General features: G+C 46.9%; 1 protein-coding gene across 1 annotated transcript in view; it reads right to left on the bottom strand.

Moving 5' to 3' along the window:
- Positions 1 to 19,898, bottom strand: part of TMEM260 (transmembrane protein 260) — a 37,884-nt gene extending 17,986 nt beyond the window's left edge. The window contains exons 1-4 of the mRNA XM_086613720.1: positions 19,778 to 19,898; positions 14,664 to 14,695; positions 13,759 to 13,910; positions 251 to 428 (exon numbers count right to left, since the gene is read on the bottom strand). Coding sequence (XP_086469846.1) covers positions 251 to 428; positions 13,759 to 13,910; positions 14,664 to 14,695; positions 19,778 to 19,898 — 483 coding nt within the window. The remainder of the gene's footprint in view (positions 1 to 250; positions 429 to 13,758; positions 13,911 to 14,663; positions 14,696 to 19,777) is intronic.
- Between the last annotated feature and the right edge of the window lie 810 nt (positions 19,899 to 20,708).

The raw sequence follows: 20,708 nt of genomic DNA on the forward strand, positions 1-20,708 counted from the left end.
CCCAACAGGTCCCAGCTCAACCTTTGAGCAAAGCAAACAGGTTTTTCAATGTTTGGCACTTTTGAACATCCAGGTAGGTCAGGGATGGACATCACCCAGCACAGGTGCTGAGCCCAGTCCCCAAACTTGGCCTTCTGTATTTAAACAAAACTAAACCAGCACTGAATGAATAGGATATTAAACAGACGTGATAACTAATTGAATAAAACAAAATAATAAAGAAATATTCACTTTGCTTGAGATGTTTTACCTTTGATCTCTCTTTTGCAGTGGATGCCTCCTCAAAATGCGCGGTGAGAGCCATCAGCAGCCCCACAAACAGATTGTTTAAGCTAAAAACCTCCGCCGCGATGGACCACTGCCATGTTAGACGAGAAAATGAAAACACCCCCGCAGCAAGGATTCCTCCAGCATATGAGCCAGAAAGCCTGCAAACACAGATAACATGAAATCTTCTTTTCCAACAAAAAAAGCCTACTTCATTGTCCTTCTTTTCTATTTTTTTAAAATATCTTTTTTTTAAACATACTGTAGCAGCACAAGCGATGACTGCCACCCAGCACCCTGCCAAAACATTATATGGTTAATATCTTCCTAATAATTTCTTGGCACTGAATTGCTATTAGGAAGAGGAGCTGTTAGCCAGCTCGTCTTATTTGCAAGCCACCCAACACCAAAGAGTCAGCTTCTTCTCGCGAATACCGGGAAAACTTCCAGTATTGAATTCGGTTCAGAAACCCTGAGGAGCAATGGCCCAGTGGGTCATGGTACGCCGAGCCAGGGAGTCCCACCTCCAATGGGATACTTTCCGCTGAAGGAGATGCCAGCGAGGGTGCAGCCTTAAATTCATCAAGGAGCTGAAGAAAGAGTGGATTAGAGCTACTCATGATGGACAGCATTAGTAGAGCTTTCCTGGGGGGGGGTTATTTAGTGTCTTGGGGGTGGGTGAGGATTGCGGTACTCCAAGTCCCAGCAGGGAGAGGTGCCCATTGGGGTCAGGAAAAATGGGGGTCAGCTCCAGCCCACAAGAGGGAGCAGAGGAAGTGGATGAAGCACTGGCTGTTGGGATGGCAGCGAGCCCAAAAACTGGGCACCTCTGCGACTCTCGGATGGGATTATGGCACACGATCCCCATGGAGCCGCTTGCCCAACTCAGCTGGATGCTGCAGTCAGCACGGGGAGCCCATGAGGTGGGATTTAGCCCAGGAAACCTATTACGTCCATTGTGCAATAGTGGCTCTTCCTACCTGCTCGCATCGGAGGCAGCTCCAACTCTGCCTGTTTGGAAAGTCTCTCCTTTGGGAAGTCACCCTGAGATGCCACTGCGCAGGGCACCACAACCAGCTCAATTATGCCTTAGCACAAAGTCAGAAAGCTGCGGCTATGGTCAGAGCTCCTCTCCAGAAATTCACCATCCCACTGGGAGACTAAAGCCAGGCCCTACCACTAATTCGGTATATTTCTAGTCCCACCCCATGTACACACATTTCCATTTAGTCCTAACATTTCCAGGTTTAAAGCAAAACAACAAGCTAGCCAACTTCTCCATCGAGCTACCCGTGTAATTTGCTCCTAAATACTGGCCATATCCTCCAAAGTCCCCAGGCGGCTGTTCTGCCCATTAGCAAGTGGACATCTGTGTAGGCCTTGCTTATGGGGTTCCTCACAGAGCTCTGACATAAATGGGGACCAGTTACCCAAAAGCTACAGCCCCTATGAGCAGAGATGAGGGAGCTGCTGGCATGGCACCCTCTAGCAAGGGCTCCTCTCCTTGGTTACGCTTTCTTTCCACCTTCCCAAAATGACCTCAGTATAGCCAACCTATTTCTGGAGATGTCAAAGAAGGACTTGGGCAGCCAGAATGGGAATTTTGAATCCATTAAAAATGGGAAGCAGAGTTCACGGGGAGGAGAGGACTGGGATGAAGGCTTGGGAAGACCAGGTCTCTATTCCTTCTCCTACCACTGACATCAGACATCCCGGGTGGTCTGGGACAAGCCACTCCACTGCCCCAGGTATCTGCATAATAGGACCAAGGATTTTGATCTCCTTTGTAAAGCATTTTCAGATCTGCAGCTGCAGGAGGTGGTTGGAGGGCAAGAAGTACGGCAGTCCCCTTAACACTGGGGAAAAAAAGAAACCAACTCTCAGGTGTGTGAGGCCAGAGCGAGACAAGCTCAGGGTGACACAAAGGTTCAGCACTAAGATCGTAGGAAGGGGTCTTGAAAAATCATTGGAAAGGAGAAAAAAAATAATCTGAAAACTCCCAAGTGACAGCAGGTGGGACTGTTTCAGACCAAATCTGTGTCTGCAGAGCACCCTATAAGCTTTTGAAGAAAGGTGATGTGGAACCTCTTCTGTAGGTAATCTAGCAAACTTTGAAGCATTTAATGTAGTGCTCACTAATCCATACCACCACGGTGGACTTTTCCAACTTCTCAGCTTCACTGCAGTTGAACACAGGTCTGGGTATTTAGCATGAAGTTCTCCAAGCCAAGACCTATCACTTGCTGCATTAATGTACCATCATTTCAAAATCACACAATTGCATATAGAAAAGACGTTCACAGGCAGGAACGTGGCTCCATCAGTTTTGCTACCAAGCCAGCCCTGAGGCCATCGCCTCCAATGAAGAGGTGGGAGACGCACCACCCATCTGGGAAGGTTTTCAGCCCCAAGGGCTCTGGTTGTGCTCTCCTCCTCGCTGTCACTAGAAAGATGTGGCACCTGAACAGAAAAAGGAAAGATGCAATGGAGTTGGCAGGAATCAAGTCAGGAGTGGTTACTGCTCCTAAATGAAAAAAAAAAAAAACCAAACGGAAAGGGCAGCGGGGCCACACGTATTTAAAAACTGAGAGATCCCATGATACACAACAAACCTGCTACGCAATATCCCTAAGAAGCATCTTTGTAAATCCCTTTGGAATTCTTGCAGGGAAATAAGGTAAAAAAAGGTAAAACAACCATCTCAAAAACCTTGGGATGAAAAGCAGCATTTTAGGTGAATGTCCCAATCATTTACCAATTCTCCTTGTCTTCCCCAGAAGAGACTCGAGTGTATCATTAGAGTTCAAACGAGATGAAAGAAATCCTGTCCTCTCGATAAAAAGTCTCAAACCTGCGATTCAAGTTTTAGGAAATAAGGCTTAAGCAAAAGCTACTCAACCCAAAGCTTAAAGAGTTATCCCAGCTATGTGGGGCAGAGGACACCTCTGCTCACCAAGCAGGGCAGGGTCAAGATCCAGCACTAAGCAGTCCACGGATCTGTTTGTCAACAGAGCTGGAGTTGCCTTTAGTTTCCCATGAAACTCATGGGACAGCCAGGCTGCCAAGCCTGCTTTGTGAAAGCGTGTTGCATGGATGGAGCACTGAGCTCCTACAAGTATACTAGATGCTAAAAAAAACAAATAGGAAATGTGTTGCGTTCTTGAAGAACATCAAGACAGTAGCTTGTGGAAATGCAAGCTGGAGACCAAGAGTTTTCTGCAGATTCTGTTACTGGGAATGGAAATGATGGATTTATGAGTTTGCTGATTTAGAAGGAAACACTCTTGGAAGTGAAAATGATCTGAGCAGGTATCTCCAGATGATGATGAGAGAAAAACCCACATCCAGTAGGTTCACCCAATGCAAAAGTTCACAGTGCAAAGCAGCCCCAGCAGGACAAGCAGAAATGAATCCCATGCAACTTTGACAGTATGATGGCGGGGCCAAATTAAATCAACCCTGCCTCAAGGCTGGGCTAACATGGTAATGCTGCTCATTTTGACGGCCATGAGGATCTCCATGCCCCACTGCACTCTGCCATCTGGCAGTCTACTTGGACTTCTCCAGCTCAGAGTGACACTGTGCTGCATCTCTCTTGCTTTACCCCCAAGATGGCCCCCAAACCCACACAGTGTCCAAGGAGGTGACAAAGCAACTCAGGCATGGACAACACTTTGGACCAAAGAACAATTTCAAGGTGGGAAAGACCGTGGTGGGTGTTTAGTGAGGTAAGGCAGAAAGAGATGAAAGAACGGAAAAGGCACAAAGGTGACATCAAAATAGAGACGGGGAGAATTGAAAGAGCAATGAGATGGGACAAAGCTGTAGACCCAAGGCCAAGAAGTTTGAAGCCAAGAAAGAGGATGAAAAGATTTGCAAAGGAGGACAGCACAATCTACAACTACAGATGCTGTTGGTGACAACATGTTGCATACGGAAGCAGGACATTAGGAAGCCAGAAGACAACCGCTGCTTAATTACAGGCATAGACAGCATTTTTGTGGTTAAGACAGAGTTTGTTGTAGAAGAAGGTTAACACAAGAGGTTAAGGAGACTTCTTGTAACTACAGCAGAAGCTCAACAACCCAAATATCAATGTCAAGATGGACAGAGAACAAGGTCAAGGAGCCATTTGCTGTGCAGAAGGTAAGAAGGGGTTTTCTCAAGGTATGTAGACACATGTCCCACTAAAATCAAACACCAGGTCTGACACAGACATCGCAAATAATTCCTGCAGTGAAGCCTTGCTGGACAAGAAGCTAGCACACAGCCTCTGGTCTCTGCCATCCAGCCTAGAGACCCACACTCTGCCATCTCCATTGGCTGAAGGCTTGCAGGTGCACTGCGGTCAGGAGATGGAAACAGTTGGCTATTTTACTGAAAACACCTTTTAGTTAACACTGTCTCTCCTTTTGACAGTACAGCAGGGCACCAGACCAGAGAGTGGCAGAGATTTATCCTCACTTGACTTCTACTCATGCTTCTGTCTTCAAACACATTTTTCAAATACAGTTGAGGTGCCACAAAAAACACAGCAAAGACCCAGGACAGCTGGATCCTTGATTGGCCTCATGGAAAAGCAACATCTAGGAGGGCTTTATCTTGTTGCTTCTGGGGAGGAGGGAGGGTGGACCCTAAAGCCAGCATGTTTCCTCCAGTCTTTGGAACCAGTATCAGAAAGAACAGATGACTGGGACAAGAGGATTAATGAGTTGCCAACAACAAAGCCATGGCAATGGTGGTAACCATCCAGTGTTCATCTGTCAACACGGTGTAGGTGTAAAGCTACCATGCAGTGACTCCCCTCAAGAAGATGGGCTTTACAAAGAGAAAAGGTGAGCAAAACCCCGCTCTAGAGCTCTGTACAGCAGAGGGGGGGTCTTGGGCTTGGGCTAGGTAGGGACTGTCTCTTGGAGAAGGCGGCTGAGTCACGCAGAAGAAAGCACTCAGAGCAGTAACACCCCACCGTTGGAACAGCCTCAGCACACAGCAATCAGCTCATGAAAGAAGAAAAGATTTACAGCCAACACAACAGTGGGAAAGTCTCCCATAACTTCTCCCAGGGGTTTTACAGTTCCACCACCATCAGGCCCACTTCGAGAAGGACTGAAGCATGGAGCTTGAATAAAAGTTGCCTTCTAGGCTTGTTTATCTTACATGGAGGAAAAGCCGAGGGAACAGCTTGTGGTTTTGATTTTGCAAAGTAACTGGTTTGGGGCAAGACCTGCTCAAAGCACACGGAGCACTTTTTCAAAGCAAAACAAGGAGGAAGAAAGTCCATTCCTACCAGTCCAATAACTACTATTTTCTGATCATCTGAAAACACAATCAGGAGGGACAGAAACAGTCAGCAAAGGAGACATCACGCAGCCCTTTGTGAGAAATATTATCCCATGGCATCCCTAAACATAAAAGACTAAAAAAACCCACCATAATTATTATTTCATTTTCCTTTTCAGGCACACGAATGAAAGAACGTGCGGCTGGGCCTCAGCTCCAAGGACGCGGGCAGTTAGAAACATGCTTTAATCAGGAATATTTTAGCTGCAGGGTTTTTATTAAGAGTTTGAAGGAACAATTGGGAAAATTGAAATTAGATATTTTAATCAGTTTTTGCCATTATAGTTTTTAGCTTCTCATTTGGTGGCAATCACTAAAACACGTCAGTTTGCCATTTAGATTTTAGCCTCTCCTGTAAGTTTGGTAAAACTTTTTGTTAGTCAAGAGCACAGGTTACATCTATGTGCATATAACAAAGAACTCGATCAGCTTTTTTACTTTTTATTTAGAAAATAATGGCAGATATTTTCCAATTTGCAAAAACTTATTAAATGATTGGTATTAAGCTATATACGGATGGGAATTGAAATTTTGTGAAAATATTTTCGTTAAATGCAAGCTTTGGCGCACTGGATTCATAAAGGAGAAAAGTAAGATAATCGGAACGTTTTCTATTCGAAGCTGATGTATTAAACACTGGAAACACCTATCTGTACCTAGGGAAATAAGCTGATTATTTCTGCCTTCTGTTCTCTCCAAAACTTCACAGGTAGCAGCTCTCAGCCTTTTTTTTTTTTAATCAGTAGAATAAGAAAAAACTCTCCTGCTTTTTAAATCTCCACTAATAAACTAGTTAATGGATTTTTTTTTTTTTTTAAATTTCAGTCTCTCCCTACATCTGAAGGTGACAACCCTGATGTCAAGGGTTCCCTGTACACCTGCACAGGCTCTGGTCACCCCACCAGCAACGACAGCCTCTGCGCTGCTGCAACTTTGCTTTGTGGTAGCAAAGATATATCCCTTCAATGTATTTTTATATCATGGCATAACAGACTAGTGCATTAAAGATTCAACACTTCAAGTTTAACTTAAAAGGTTTCACTTGTTTGATTTATAAATGCATACTTTTTTTTTTTTTTCAATGTAGGCTAAAAAAGAATAAGACTTAGAAGACCAAACAACCAAGCCTTCCACGGATACATTTTACGTGCACAGGTGCATTGGTGCTGAAATAGAAGAACTAATTATAAATAAAACACAAATAAAAATCCAAACACGAGTTTAGGACCTAAGTAATAGTAATCATCCCCCAAAACCTCAATCCCTCTGGGTTTGCCTGCCTCTTAGTCACAAACACTCGATGGACAAAAGGTGGTTCATCTTGCTCTCAGCGTTGAAGAGCCAGCGCAGGTACCACAGGGAATAGCAAACCAGATTTTATTCTTCCTCAAGGACCCGGAGCTGAATAGCCACTTAAGCTCTGCCCACAGCCTCCGATCCCGGTGCTGGAGGAGGAGGAGGAGGCAGGAGTGCGTGGTGCTGAGTCTTCATGGCTCAGAAAAGAAGCAAATGGGCAGGACCACCATCAAAAAAACCCAAAAAACTACCATAAAACCAAAGAGAGCACTTTGGTTGAAACTGACTGCCGTCATTCACGTCAAATGGGACTTTAGCACCACACGACTTCAGTGTTTCCGTTCCCTCACAACCCACCACATGCCTTCAGTGCCACTTCTGCTCCACGCACCCTCACACCCAGCCACCAATGATGTACTCTTTTTTAAAATGCTTTTATTGAAACACCACAAGCTGAAGAAGCGATGCTCCAGCTGGGATAAGGAGTATTGAGCTAATGAGGATTTTGGTTAAGGGGAGCTGCTCCTTGGACCCTCTTGCATATGTCCTCCTGGACTGGATGTGTCCAGTAAGGACACTACCATGGACGTGCCCAGCAGGACACTACCTCTACAGGGTAATATTGAGTCGTTGCCTGTCCACTTGGTAAATACTGGCCTGTGAAGGTCGCCAGCACATGCAAGAGGCATCTTGCACGCTACCCCTTGGGTCCCAGGGCCGTGTCACCTCAGCTCCTCTCTCCAGGAGGACCAAGCTGTCCCTGCAGTGAGGTGCCCCAGGATGGCAGCAGGGACCTCGGTGGGTCCGGACACCGGGGATGGGAAGGGTCTCTGCGAGGGCTCAGCAGGGGAATCAAGGAACAAGACTTCCCAACCTCAAACCTCACATGCTCCCAGGTGCCCAGCACCACGCTGGAGCAGAGCCTGCCCACGGCAGCCCCTTCCCAAGAAAGTTTGGTAATTAAATGCAATGCCTCCGTGCCAAGCTATCCCGGAGCAGTTCAGCGAGTGGCACAACTCAACAATGGATGGATAAAATGCATATAGAGCTGTGCCACTTAATAAGTACCGCCGGTACTTACACCTTTCTAAACAGCGAGTCGTAAAAACTGTGCTTCCAGCCATTAAAAATAAGAACTTCTCTCCCGGTGTCTTTGCAAGCAGAAAGGGTATATTAGTTAGACCCACGATTGGATTCACAATCCTTAGAAAATAGGTACGCCTTTATCCCGGGCGCCTGTAATAACCGGTGCCTACTTCCAGCAGCCAAAAAAAACCCTCGGTAGGAACCGACTTTAGCTATTTAAATGTTTTATAATTTTTTTTTTTTTTTTTTTTTTTTGGTAATTGCAGAAACTTTTCCTAATCTGACATTTGTTAAAACCCCTTATTAGAAATTATGCAGCCGCGGGGTGGGGGAAGAAAAAAAAGGGGGGGGAGAAAAAAAAAAAGAAAAAAAATAGAATAAAATCTAAAATAAAATAAAAATGAGCTGGCTTCACAATTACCGAGTCAGCCCATGCAGCCCTTCGCTATTGTACGGAGTGGCATAAACCCCTCGGCGGCCTATCAGCTCCCTGGCAGGCAGGGGGCTGCGCTATTCAAAGCGAGAGATACAAGCTGCAGGGCAAAAACCTGGCAGCTCCCATCTGACCCCCCAATCCCCGGCTGGTGACAGCTCCAAGCTCCATGGCAAATTAGCCCTTCTCACATTACAATTGCAGGAGACAGATTCCATTAGCGGTATCTGAAATTGAGTGGAGAGCTGCTCCGTTATCAGACTTGACTCATAAGCGCCGCTATTAATCAGAGCTATGATAGCATTTATATATTTCAAGCTATCTGCTGCCGCTGTGATATTCTCCTACAAAGGGTTGATGGGACTTAGGGAAGGGAACAATGGAGCTTTCTGGGAAAAGCAGAGTAAATCAAGAAAGTCTGTGACTTCCGCACATTCTGAAGGGATTGCGGTTTACATAAATTTTCTCCCAATTGGAGATTGAGCTCTTCCTCATCTTACACATGGGATTTAGTTGTCACTCAATGGTAACAGCTGTGAAAAGGTGAAGCGGCCCACCGCTCAGAATATTGCCTCTGCTTTTAAAGCAATTAACCCATGAACAGGAGGATACCTGGTGATATCAAAGGGATTAAGCCAGGCAGTGCATTATTAACATTTCCTTGAACTAATTCTAACTCTGACTAGCTGTCAGAAAAGACTCTTCAGTCTTTTTTTTTTTCTTTTTAAAAAAAAGAGAGTTTTTTGCCCTGCTTTTTTTTTTTCCACCCCCCCCCTCCCCACTTCAAAACGAAGCAGAGTTATTGCAGCCTAATGTGCCTACTTTAGAACAAAATGCAAATGAACAGATTTGGTAATGTCTTCAAACAGACTGAACTCAGTGTTGGTTTATTCCAAGGACAAAATGGGGGAAAAAATTAAAAAATACATATATGAGTAATTAGCCAGAGGTCACAGCAGATACTCAAGCATTCATTTGCTTTTAGAAGAGTACCTGCCTTTCTCCTCTCCCTCCTAAAACTCCGTAACTATTTATTCCTACGCAGAGCTGCTGCTGGAAACGGCCAAGATCTTCGCGCTGTGCTACAACAGTGATAATCTACGATAATCTGGAAAAATCCAAATACACCGTGTGAGGAGATTCCTCCTTTCCGAAAGCCCAATATTTTCATTTCCCGTGATGGTGGAAGGGGCACCAGAACACCAGATGGGAGTGATCCTCTCTCATCCCTCCGTCTTCCCCAAATCATGCCTCAAAAAAAAGAGTCAAACTATCTGGGGACAACTCCTGCTCCAGCAAAGGTGTGTACCCCAAGGACATGGAGTATTTCCCCACACGCCACAGACAGTGGACAACTTTTCCCAGCACCAGTTAGTTCTAGGGGAGCATCAGCCATGAGGTCACTCTGGGGAGGACCACAAAAGTGACCCATCCTCCTGGTGCTCCGACACACCTGGTCCTTCTCAGGGACCTTCCCAGGAGAGCTCCAGGACACATGGCACTGGAGCAAGAAACGTCAGGGCCATCAGGATGGTCAAGTGCCATTTCCAAAACATCCTGATGATTTCAAAATGATCAAATCATTTTGATGATTTCATTATACAACATGCCTGACGCTCCTTCATGTTGGTGGTGGGAGAAGGGTTGGCTCCAGTTTTCATACACAGCCACAGTGTGTTGCTTGGAAGGTTTGAGGGGCAGAGAACATAAAATATATAAAAATATATATATAAAAATAAAAAAGTCTGAAACTTAACATGATACCCAGAACAACAAACCAAAGAGATGCAAACTGCTTAATTTAGTGCAATATTTTCCCCCTTTTTGAACACCCGTGTGCACATCAGCCACAATAAAGCCGGCAAAAACTTACCAGAAGTACTCGGGCAGTGACACTTACTCTGTTACTGGCCCTGCAACAAATCAACTTTGTGTATTTAGATACAGCAAAGCAGCTGAGCCATGAAAGGTATATACTGCAAAAAAAATGCACTTAAAGCAGGGGAAAGCAGGTTATTTCTCCTTGCAACAGAGAACGGAAAGAATGCAGCCTCTCTGCAGAAAAATAACACTTTGGCAATCATATTATAAGAAGATAATTGGTTTACTTTGTAAACTTGCTATGCTTTGCCTCCCACAGTAAAACAAATACATAGTTGTTTAAGGAAACAATCCTATAGCCGCACTTGCTGCATCCTAAAACGAAAAAGCAGCTCCCCCCGCTTTCGAAGCGAGGAAGAATTATTTCGCCTCAGTTACAAGCAGTCCGAGAAAACTCTTTGTAAATGCCATTTTACGATAATTACAAGAGATTTATTAAGACTGTGCGGAGGGGGCAAAAAAAAGGAACCAAAGGCTCGTATTTGAGAACTAATTGAAAGGGGTAAACCGCTCGTTGGGCGATACTCTGGATTACTGACAAAAGGGCTTTTTGCATCAACGCGCTTCGACGTAACTTTAAGCAGCACAATCCAGGCTTGGGAAAAAATGTAATAAAATGAGTAATATAATATAATAAAATTAAGTGAATAAACAAACAAGATGCCGAGGTTGCCGCCTACAGAGCCCGGCGGTGCCTGCATGGAGCATCCCGCCAGCCGTCACCTGGCAGAGGAGAAATCTGTTTAAGGAATAAATTCGAGCCTAATCCCGCACGCGCCGTAAAAATCCCAACCAGCAGCCAGCCGCGGAGGGAACGGCGACTCTTTCCTTAAGCAGCAAAAGAAATCGTCCCGACCTGCCGAGGAATAAATTCGGAAAATGCTTCTTAACCAAAACGAGTCAGTGGGGGGGGGGGGGGGGGGGGGGGAAGAAAAAAAAAAAAAAAAAAAAAAGGGGGAGAGATTTACTGTACTGGGATGCTGGGAGGCACAGGAAAAGCCGGCGAGGGTAAACAGCAACGGTGCCCGGCTGGTGGGGAGAAAAGGAAGGTTTTAGAGGTTAAGTTCAGGTCAGATGACAAATGAAATTGTAACAACCCAACTGACATTGTATAATGTCTTCTTCCACTCGATCAATAGGGCAGCGTCAGCCCCATTACCATAGAGATGGCTTCCTCCCCGCTGAAGGGTGGCTATTGTTTGAGGAGAGAGATTTGCCACTTGAACCGTGTTGCTCCCAAAGGATGTGTACTTCATCAATTATTTGTATTCCTAACATCTACATATTTTCATATTAACATCCACATTTCGGGCGGCACGAGGCGCGGGCGATGATTTTTCCGCCGGTACCTCGCGGGGGTCGCCCTGTCAGCTAAATTTTAATTAAAACACAAAAATGTGGGAGGAGGTTGATGGGGTTAGATTCCTTTGTGAGGATGGACAAGCTGGGTTAAAACCAAAACACATCACCTTCAGAGAGTCACGGCTTCTCACCCGGACGGGGCCGGTAAACACTTTCTGAAAGGTTATTTGTTTTTCAAAGTAGCCGGCAATAGAAAGAAAAAACTTTTTGTGCTAAAGGAATTATCGTAAAAAAATAAATCCATTTTAAGGTGCTTAAAAGGAAAAACATAACGTTGTAATTTGGAAATAAAACTGACCCACAATAGCTTACACATCATTTCCAAAAAATCAATCGCTGCTAGGCTGAATAATTGATCCTGTCAGCACCTCGTATCTATGAAATAATTTTCTATAAGTCCTCATAGTCTCTATCATCTCTCCCTTCCAAGTTTTTTGTCCTTTCGTGCAAGTTTTAAATTTGACAGATGCGACATCTTCTGAATCCAATTCAGCAACAACAATAAAAAAAAATTAAACTTCCAAAAGCGTAAAAATAATTCCCAAATTTAGCCTGGCACCTCTCTCCTGCGTCCCTCCTTCTCTAAAGCGACGACCGCATCATTTAGTACGCACAAAACGGGCACGTAAGGAACTGGCACGTTGGTGTTAAAACTAAAATGCAGGGCAGATCTTCACAGTAACTGTAATAACAGGAACAATCATAATTAAAAAAAAAATAATAATCAGAACTCAATACTGAAAACCTTTAGCAACTCCTCGCAGGAGTTTTTAATAGAATCAAAGCGAGTCGTGCTCTGATGCTGTGCCTGGCACCGTGCACGGGAGGCCAGTGCCACTTCCAGCTCCACAAACACGCTGTAAAATACAGGATATCAAATTAAAATACACCAAACTTAATTACACGTATTACCCAACAGTAAAAGCAATCGCTTTAAATGCCTGTAGAAATATTTAGGAATTACTTCAGCAATTCCAGCGGGTGTGCTTTGGGGCTGATGCATCATTATGTGAAAAGTGATGTGCAAAAAGCAACTCCTCTTCAGCAGAGGAAGATGCACCCGGACAGACGGACCTGGTGGACTGCAGTTTAAGTGACCTCAGGACTCTCGGGCTGCGCAGGATCTGCCTCCCCCTCCCCATTTATTCCTGCTTTTATTTCTAGGTTGCACTCATTCTCTGGGAAGGTTTCTCCGAAGGGGGGACGCAGCTCTGGAAACGGGTGGAAGAAAAAGGATTTTTGTCAAAGTAATCTCACCCCGTCTCATCCCAATATCATTTCAGATTTCACTGTTTGCAGCCCAGAAACGTGCCCTATTTTCCCTACAAAAAGAACATCAGAAATTGTTTGTACGGGTTGCGATAATCCTTTCAAATATGGGTCAGGCTGAGGTTAAGAGCAGCCAGAACTTGCAGATCAAAGACGAGCGGGGTTAAGAAAACCCCCAACCACGTGTGTATCCCGATCATTCCCTTTTCTCCCGAGCTTAGAGGTCTGGGAGAAAACGGATGGGCTGCGGCCGGTCCCCCCTGGCAGACGGCAGCACCTACGCCGGGGGAAGGCGGCCGGCACCGCCGCTCGCCCCGCTCCTCGGGTACCGCGGGCAGGCAACTGCCCATCCGCCTCCGCCGGGAGCCGCAATTAAACCCAGTTCACGCTTTCCCGATAGGTGAAGCTCATCCTGTTAATTTAAACAGACCATCTGCATCTTTCGAGAACGACAAACTTCATTAGTTCTGGTTAGTTAAACCGAGCGGTGATTTGGGATAATGAGCCTGAACAACCTGTCACGGATGGGTAAGGGAAAGGGCGCACTTTTTATTATTACTATTATTATTATTTAACAGAAAGAAGGTGGCGGGGGGGTAGAAAAAGAAAAAGAAGGACCTTTTGTGCAAGAAAGAAGGTCAAATTCAGATTAAACTGCTGTTAGGTTAATCAGAGGAACTAATTACAGCTGGAAAGGGGAGGGGAGGGGGGGAAACATTAGTCCCAAGGCCAGAGGGGAACAGAGCCTTTGGAAACGTCCCGAGCCAACGGGGAAAAACCCTGCCGGCATCACGCCAAGGACAAAACACCCGCCGTGACTTTACCTGAAAACCGTATAAAAAAGCAAAGAGGCGGCAGCTGCTCCCAAGAAGCCACAGAGGAGGTTGACTCGGTAGGCGGGGGAGCCCAGGGGCAGCAGCCCCGTCGCCAGTCTGGCCAGCAGCGTGAACAGGGGGTAGCCGGGAGGGTGGGCGACCTACGGACAGATCGATACGGGGTTGAGAAGGGGTGAAATTCTAGGAAATCAAAAGGAGGAGCGGCACGCCGGCGGCAGGAGCCAGGGGGTCTCCAAGCAGCGCCTCTTCCCGACCCGTCTTTTCGTACCGATTTTAACTCCGTCGATATTTTTCCTTAGTGGATTTGGCTCCACGCCTCGCCCGTAACAACGAGGCGGCGAGAAAAGGAGGTGCCACGTTTCATTAGCGTGCCTTAAAGGGCTCCTTGTTTGGGTTCACAGTATATTAGGGTCATTCAAAAGGCTGGGCTTTTTTTTTTTGTTGTGGCTTTTTTTTTTTTTTTTTTTAAAAAAAAAAAAGCAGCTTCTCAACTATTTTATTGGTTTGCAAGTTGAAAGACCACACTGCTATCGGATTACCACCGCGCTGACAGTCCTAAGGTCTTGCCTAAAGGGATCATGCACCATAATAAAGTTTATTAAATAATAAAACTTATTAAAATTGTTAACCCGATTTATTTTATTCTCCCCAGCTTATACAAAATTTGGGTTGATAATAAGCCAGCTACTGTATATACAGTAAAGCCTTTGCTTTATAATTTAGTTTAATTGGATTTAAAACTTGAAGTAAATTGTCGCGTGCTGTACTTATAAGTTAGTAAAAACTGTGGTTTGAAAATAAATTAATCTACTTTACTCCATGCTTAATTAAACTTCCTTAATTCCTAAAACTGTTAATGAGAGCATTGATTAAACAATAAAACTAATACTTACTCCAAGCTCATATGCGGCTGTGATCAGCTCCCCTGTGAAAAAATAATGTAAAACCAATAATTACTATTAGGAAATGACACTCCTCCAAAGTTTTCAAAATCCAAATGCTTGCATTGGGGTTTTGCATTAATTTGACTGGATAAAACTGTAAATCTGTAGAGATTTAACAGCATGAAATTTTCTAAGAATATTTTCTCCCTCTGATGTCATTGCACAAAATATCTTTTGTATGTTTTCGCGAGACTTTTATGAACAGATAAGTGAAAGCATAGGTAGGCTCGGGCAAACAACGGCCCCAGATATTAATTTCTTGGGTTTTAATTTCAAACCAATCGACTCGATAACTTTCAAGTGCTACAGTCTGCAACGCTTAAGCAGCATTGTCTCTTGAACAACCCGGTTGTTTCCCATTAAAAAAAAAACCCACAGCTTTATAGCTTTAAAGGAGGGAAAATATAATCATCGATCGGGCAAATCTGCATCCACGTTATTTGGGAACGCTGCTCTCCCTCGATGCTAAAGCAATTCTTGCAGCATCTGCTCCGCAAGTAACTCTTCTACCTGTCAGCAGATGCCGCATCCAGCAGCCGCACCAGTTAGAAACACCATTTAGATTTTGCATTTCATTTGTATTTTATGCCAGGAAAAATAACTGCCCCGAAAAGATCCACGTTAGCATAACAGTTAATAACACTTGGCATTTTCAGAGCACTTGACACTGAAGCATTTTGCAACGCTCCTGAACGGTGTATATTAAATTTTATATTAAATTTATTATTCAGGGACGACGGGCACAACCAAGGGGTGACAAAATTAAAAGTTACGGCTGGTTTTTCTTCTTTGCCTCGTATTTCATGATCCAGTTTTGCAGAGCCTGGTCTTACCGATCCTGCTAATTTTGCAGGTGCCAAGCTGGCGGTAGCTTTGTCCCATCATGAGATGGTAAAGATGCAAAACGCAGGGCGCTGTCGGCTTTAAACACTAAATTAATATTATTTTAAATATCTGCACATTATTACGCCCTTACCATCCAATGCAAAGGAGCATTGGATCCACGGCTCTCGGCTGCGGATTCTACCACGCTTGCAAACACCAGCTATTTTTATTGCTACTCTTATTCTAGGAAAGTTTCAACCTATTGCAAGACGGCCCCAAAAAAGCAGATGCAACAGGAAAAGCATCCATCCCAAGGGGAGCCCTTTAGTGTTCGGCAGCTCCGATGCTTCCAGGGCACGGCAAGGCTGGGAAGCAATCGATCCCCCTGCATGCGCTAAAAGATGATGCTAAAATAAAGGAAACCCTAAATTCGGCATCACGGCTGGGCGCAGCGGCTAACGGTGGGTGCCCATCGCCCATGGCATGGCAGGGACGCTGCTCCCCAGCCGGGCATGGCTTTGCCTTCATTAAAGTCCTTCTGGGATACAGCGACACGTGCATCTGAAACGGCTAAAGATTCCAGTTCACGCACGTTGCTGTGATATTGGTTCGTATCATGGGCAAGGATAACCCCAAAACAATACAGACCCAAACCAACCAGAAAGCTGCAAAAAAAAGGTAATTAAATAAAATACTGGCAGTTGTCATTGCCAAGCTTTGAAAGCCCAACAGCACAACTTTGCCTTGCAAGAATTAAGGGGGAAAAAGGAAGAAAACCTGCAAAAACAAGCTCCCAGGCTGCAAGCCTGTTGTATTCCACTGGGAAAACCAAAAAACCATAACACCCACCACTTCAGGTAAGATTAATTCTCCATCTCCCACCCACATACCTGGGCATCACTTACCACCTCTATGGGCTATATACGTGAAGACAGGGGCTATGTAAGCGCAGAGCACTATCATTAAATGACAAAACACACACAGAAGAAGACTACAGCATCCACAAACTTGACTTCAATATATTTCTCCTGAGAGAAAACTACCTGCAGCATCTTCAGACGCCAGCTCAAATTCCGGAGTTTATTCCTACATAATCTCGATGTAAATACGTTTCTGATCGCCCAGCTCGATTCCCCATTAATGGTGGTCAAGGAATGGGCCCAATACTGCCTGAAAACTGATTTATCCCCAGCAAGGTTGGGAGCTGATGTCTGAAACATCAGAGAGAAGGTCTGTTGTTTTTTTTTTTTTTAAAACCTGAGTTTATTTGATCCCTTTTTAAGCTGTTCTAACATCTGTGGATGTTTGTGAATTAGCTCTAAAATTCATTCTCTCATTTCTTTATTATAACACTAAGTTATAATATCACAAGAAAGCTGCCAATGAAAATACCTACTGCCTTTTACATTTTTGGATTACCACAAACTTCAGGAACAATTAAAAATACATGGATAGCTTAAAAAAAAAACCACACTAATAATAGGCTCCCTGTCTGAAAGTAGATACAGCAAATCCTTAAGCACCTTTTTACTCATACAAGTAGCTTCAGAGCTTTTGATGGTATAAATTTGAGCCCTGTGCACGTTAATCGCCTCGAGCGGGGCCGTGCAGAGACCTTCCAGGGGACTCCGGCCAGGCAGCAGCGCTGAAGCATCCCATGGGCTGCTCAGACCATGGGAACCCAGGGGAATAACCCCAAAAAATCTTAACACAATGTGATGGGGTGGCTGCTGGCTGGGACAGGCACAAGAGGACAGCGGGGATGAGCCCATCTCTGTTCAGCTCCAGTTAAGGCACACAACTCAGGCACCAGGTTTAGAAGAAAATGCAAAAAAAAAAAAAAAATAAGGAGAGATGGGGAGCGAGGTCACAGGCCAGCTGGGGGACACTGTGCCGAGAGATTTCCTCTAACATAATTCCTTCTAACGTGGGGTGCTGGAAGCCTGTTAAAACATCCAGTCTCCCAGTCTGGCCACTGCAGCACACACCTACTCCGTGTTCTCCATATCTCTGCCAAAAGTCATTAGCAGAGGAGTGACACACGTTGAACGTATATACGTGTATTTCTATACACGCAGCTGCTGTGCTAGGAAGAACCAGGATGCCTTTGGAAATTAGGGAAAGAACAATCCCCCCTCCTGCCTCCAAAATGGGATAAAATAAGGACGATAAGCCAGGGAAAGTGGAGCGAACCCACTCCTGTGCTGCCTGGCCGCTCACTGTGTGTACCGGGATAATTCACACCAAGCAAAGTAAAAATCCCAGCATCGATTCCTCACCGAACCAGAAGAACCCGTGTCGCACTTTGTAAAGGGTGCTAATGGTTATCTGCATCCCGGAGGCAAAACTCAAGCTCAAGTACAATTAAAACACTGGCTCCCCAGGCTTCAGGCAGTACAAACAGCCCGTAGCACAGGCACCCTGCTCATTCATAGACACGTGTTTCCCGTCAGGGAGTACTTTATAAAAGACAAAGTAATAATAACCGTAAATATATCGATCATGACATATTAACTGATACAACCAGGAGCAAAGCCAGCCCTTTTACAAACTTGGGAGCAGAAGCAAGAGCCATCAGGGTGCACACTGGCCAGGGCATGCTTGCACACCTCGTCCCAAGCATGGGATGCAAGCTCTATGGAGAAGGGATTTAAAAAGAAATTGGTTTAATGCAGCTCTGAACAACAGGGTCCCTTTGATGCAAACATGAGAAGAAGGAAAACAGACAACACGAGGTTGCACCAGTGTCCACATACACACCAAAATCCCTGCTCTGAGAACCAGCTAACCAGGATGAGCTCGGTGTAATGAATACACAGCTCCATCTTGTCATCTTTAAATCAAATAACTCTCGCTTGAATCACCACTCAACTTCACATTCACACACGCCACCTTAAACCCGGCTAGAAAAAATCATCCTGCTTTTACCAAGTAGCACGGTCTCTCACGTAACTCTAAACAAAAACTAACAACAAATTTTTGGAATCATAGTTAAAACATCTCTCTCCACACATATTGAAGCTGTAAAATATATTCATTTATTAAAAGCATATAGGAATTTTATGCACAGCTTGGATGTGAAATGAGTGATGGCCAAGAGGCAGAGTTCAACAGACCCACTCAACACTCTTCTGGGATATGAAAGAAGGAAAGTATGCTGGGTACCTACTCCATCTATAAAAAATATCCAAGCCCTCCTATCCCCAAATCACAGCTGCACACATGCTACAGAAGGAAGGCAGTTTTTAAGCACGACCGGATTAAACCAGCAAAGCCGCAGAAGGACCAAACAGGAGAATTTTGTCCTGTCCAGTGGGATCAGCAGCACAAAACACAAAACATCATACAGTTTGACACTGTACGGCAAGATGCACTTGCAGACAGGCAGATCCAGAGATTTCACTGTGTCTGGACAGGCCAGAGAAAGCACTGGCCTGAGCAGTGATACCACATCTGGCACATCTGCCTTCTGGCATCACCATCTGTCCCCAGGGCTCCTGACCAAAACCTTCGCTGAAAGGCTCAGAGAGAGGCAAACTATTCGCTGTAAAGCAAAAAGGAAGAGGGAGAGGATCGGGTCAACACGGGGTAGCCAGAGGGCTCCAGCCCCAAGGGATGACCACGCTGCACTGACTCCAAGGAGATGAGCCCCCCGAGGCGGGACTGCAATGCGCCAGGCTCAGGGGGGCAAGCACCCCATGGGGATGGCAATGCCCCAGCCACCAGGGGTGGGTACTCTGCTATAGGGTGTCCGTGATGCACCAGCCTGTGGGGCAAGTGACCCTATGGGGAGGTTCCAACCCAAGGGGGGAAAACACCCTATAGAGTGACTGCAACGCACCAGCCCCTATGGGGCGGTGCAACTGTATAGGATGAACCCTGAGGGGTGGGGATGCAACCCTATGGGGTGACAGCAACGCACCAGCCCCTATGGAGCGAGCAACCCTATGGGGTGACATCAACTCTACAGGATGACATCAATGCACCAGCCCCTACGGACCGAGCAACCCTATGGGGTGACATCAATGCACCAGCCCCTACGGATCGAGCAGCCCTATGACGTGACAGCGGTGCGTCAGCTTCTATAACATGAGCATCCCTACACGGTAACCGCGATGCACCAGCCCCTACGGGGCGAGCGTCCCTACGGTGCCACCTCCCCGGTGGGGTGACCCCCGCCCCGGCCCCACACGGTCCCCCACCGCCCCTCCCCGGGCTGGCGGCGCTGGGTACGTTACCCGCATCCCCGCCGGGCAGGGCGGGCGGCAGCGTGGCCGTGTAGAGGGCCGCCACGGCAGCGCCCAACGCCCCGGCGGCGGCACCACCCGCCCCGGTCCCAGCCCCGGCCCCCGCGCCCATGTGCGCCGCCGCGCCCGCGACTTCCGGGTTCGGCCGGGCGGGGCGGGCGGGCCGTGCCACTCCGCCGCGCCGCACGGGGGGGGGGGGGGAAAGCCCGCCCCGCCCGCCTCCCCTCCCCCCCTCGGGCCGCCGCCCGGAAGCGCCCGCTATCAGCGGCAGTCGGATAGGGAACAGAGAGCGGCTGAGGGCCCGATGGGGCGATTCAGCGCGGCTTCCCGCTTCTTCCCTCCCCCCGCGCCGGGAGGAGTTGGTACAGCCGGAGAGGGCGGGGCGGAGGAGCGCGGCCCTCCGGGAGGGCGGCCGCGGGGCGGGACCACCGCGCGCGGGGGGGGGGGGCGGGGCGAGACCACGGCGGAGCGGCGGCGGGGGGGGGGGCGGGGGTGGGTCGCCCGCGGTCCTCCCCTCAGCGGGACCGGCTCCGCGGCGTCCCGCTGCCGGGTGTGTTCCAGCTCGGCGGCTGTCCCGGGACGGGTGCGCTGAGGAGGGGGCGCGGAGGGGGTTGCCGTGACGGGAGGTGACGGTGCCCGTCGGTGCCCTCGGCCCGAGGCCTCCTGAAACACCAACTTATAAACATATTTTAAATATTCCGCTCCCGGCCTGGCTCCGCGGCTTCAGCCCGCTCTCCGCCGCAGGCCCGGGCGAGCAGCCGCCCCTCAGCTGCCGGAGGGGCAGGTCCGGCGCGGGGAGCCTGTGCTATAGTCTCCACAGCCCCGCGTGGGAGCGTGGCAGTGCGCAGAAAATACAGATTTGTGCCCCGAATGGGGTTGCGCAAGACACCGGAGAAGAAAAGGACTGAAGGTGTCCGCGTGT

Source organism: Tauraco erythrolophus, chromosome 6 (assembly GCF_009769465.1).
Source record: "Tauraco erythrolophus isolate bTauEry1 chromosome 6, bTauEry1.pri, whole genome shotgun sequence".
In the NCBI taxonomy this organism is placed as follows: Eukaryota; Metazoa; Chordata; class Aves; order Musophagiformes; family Musophagidae; genus Tauraco; species Tauraco erythrolophus.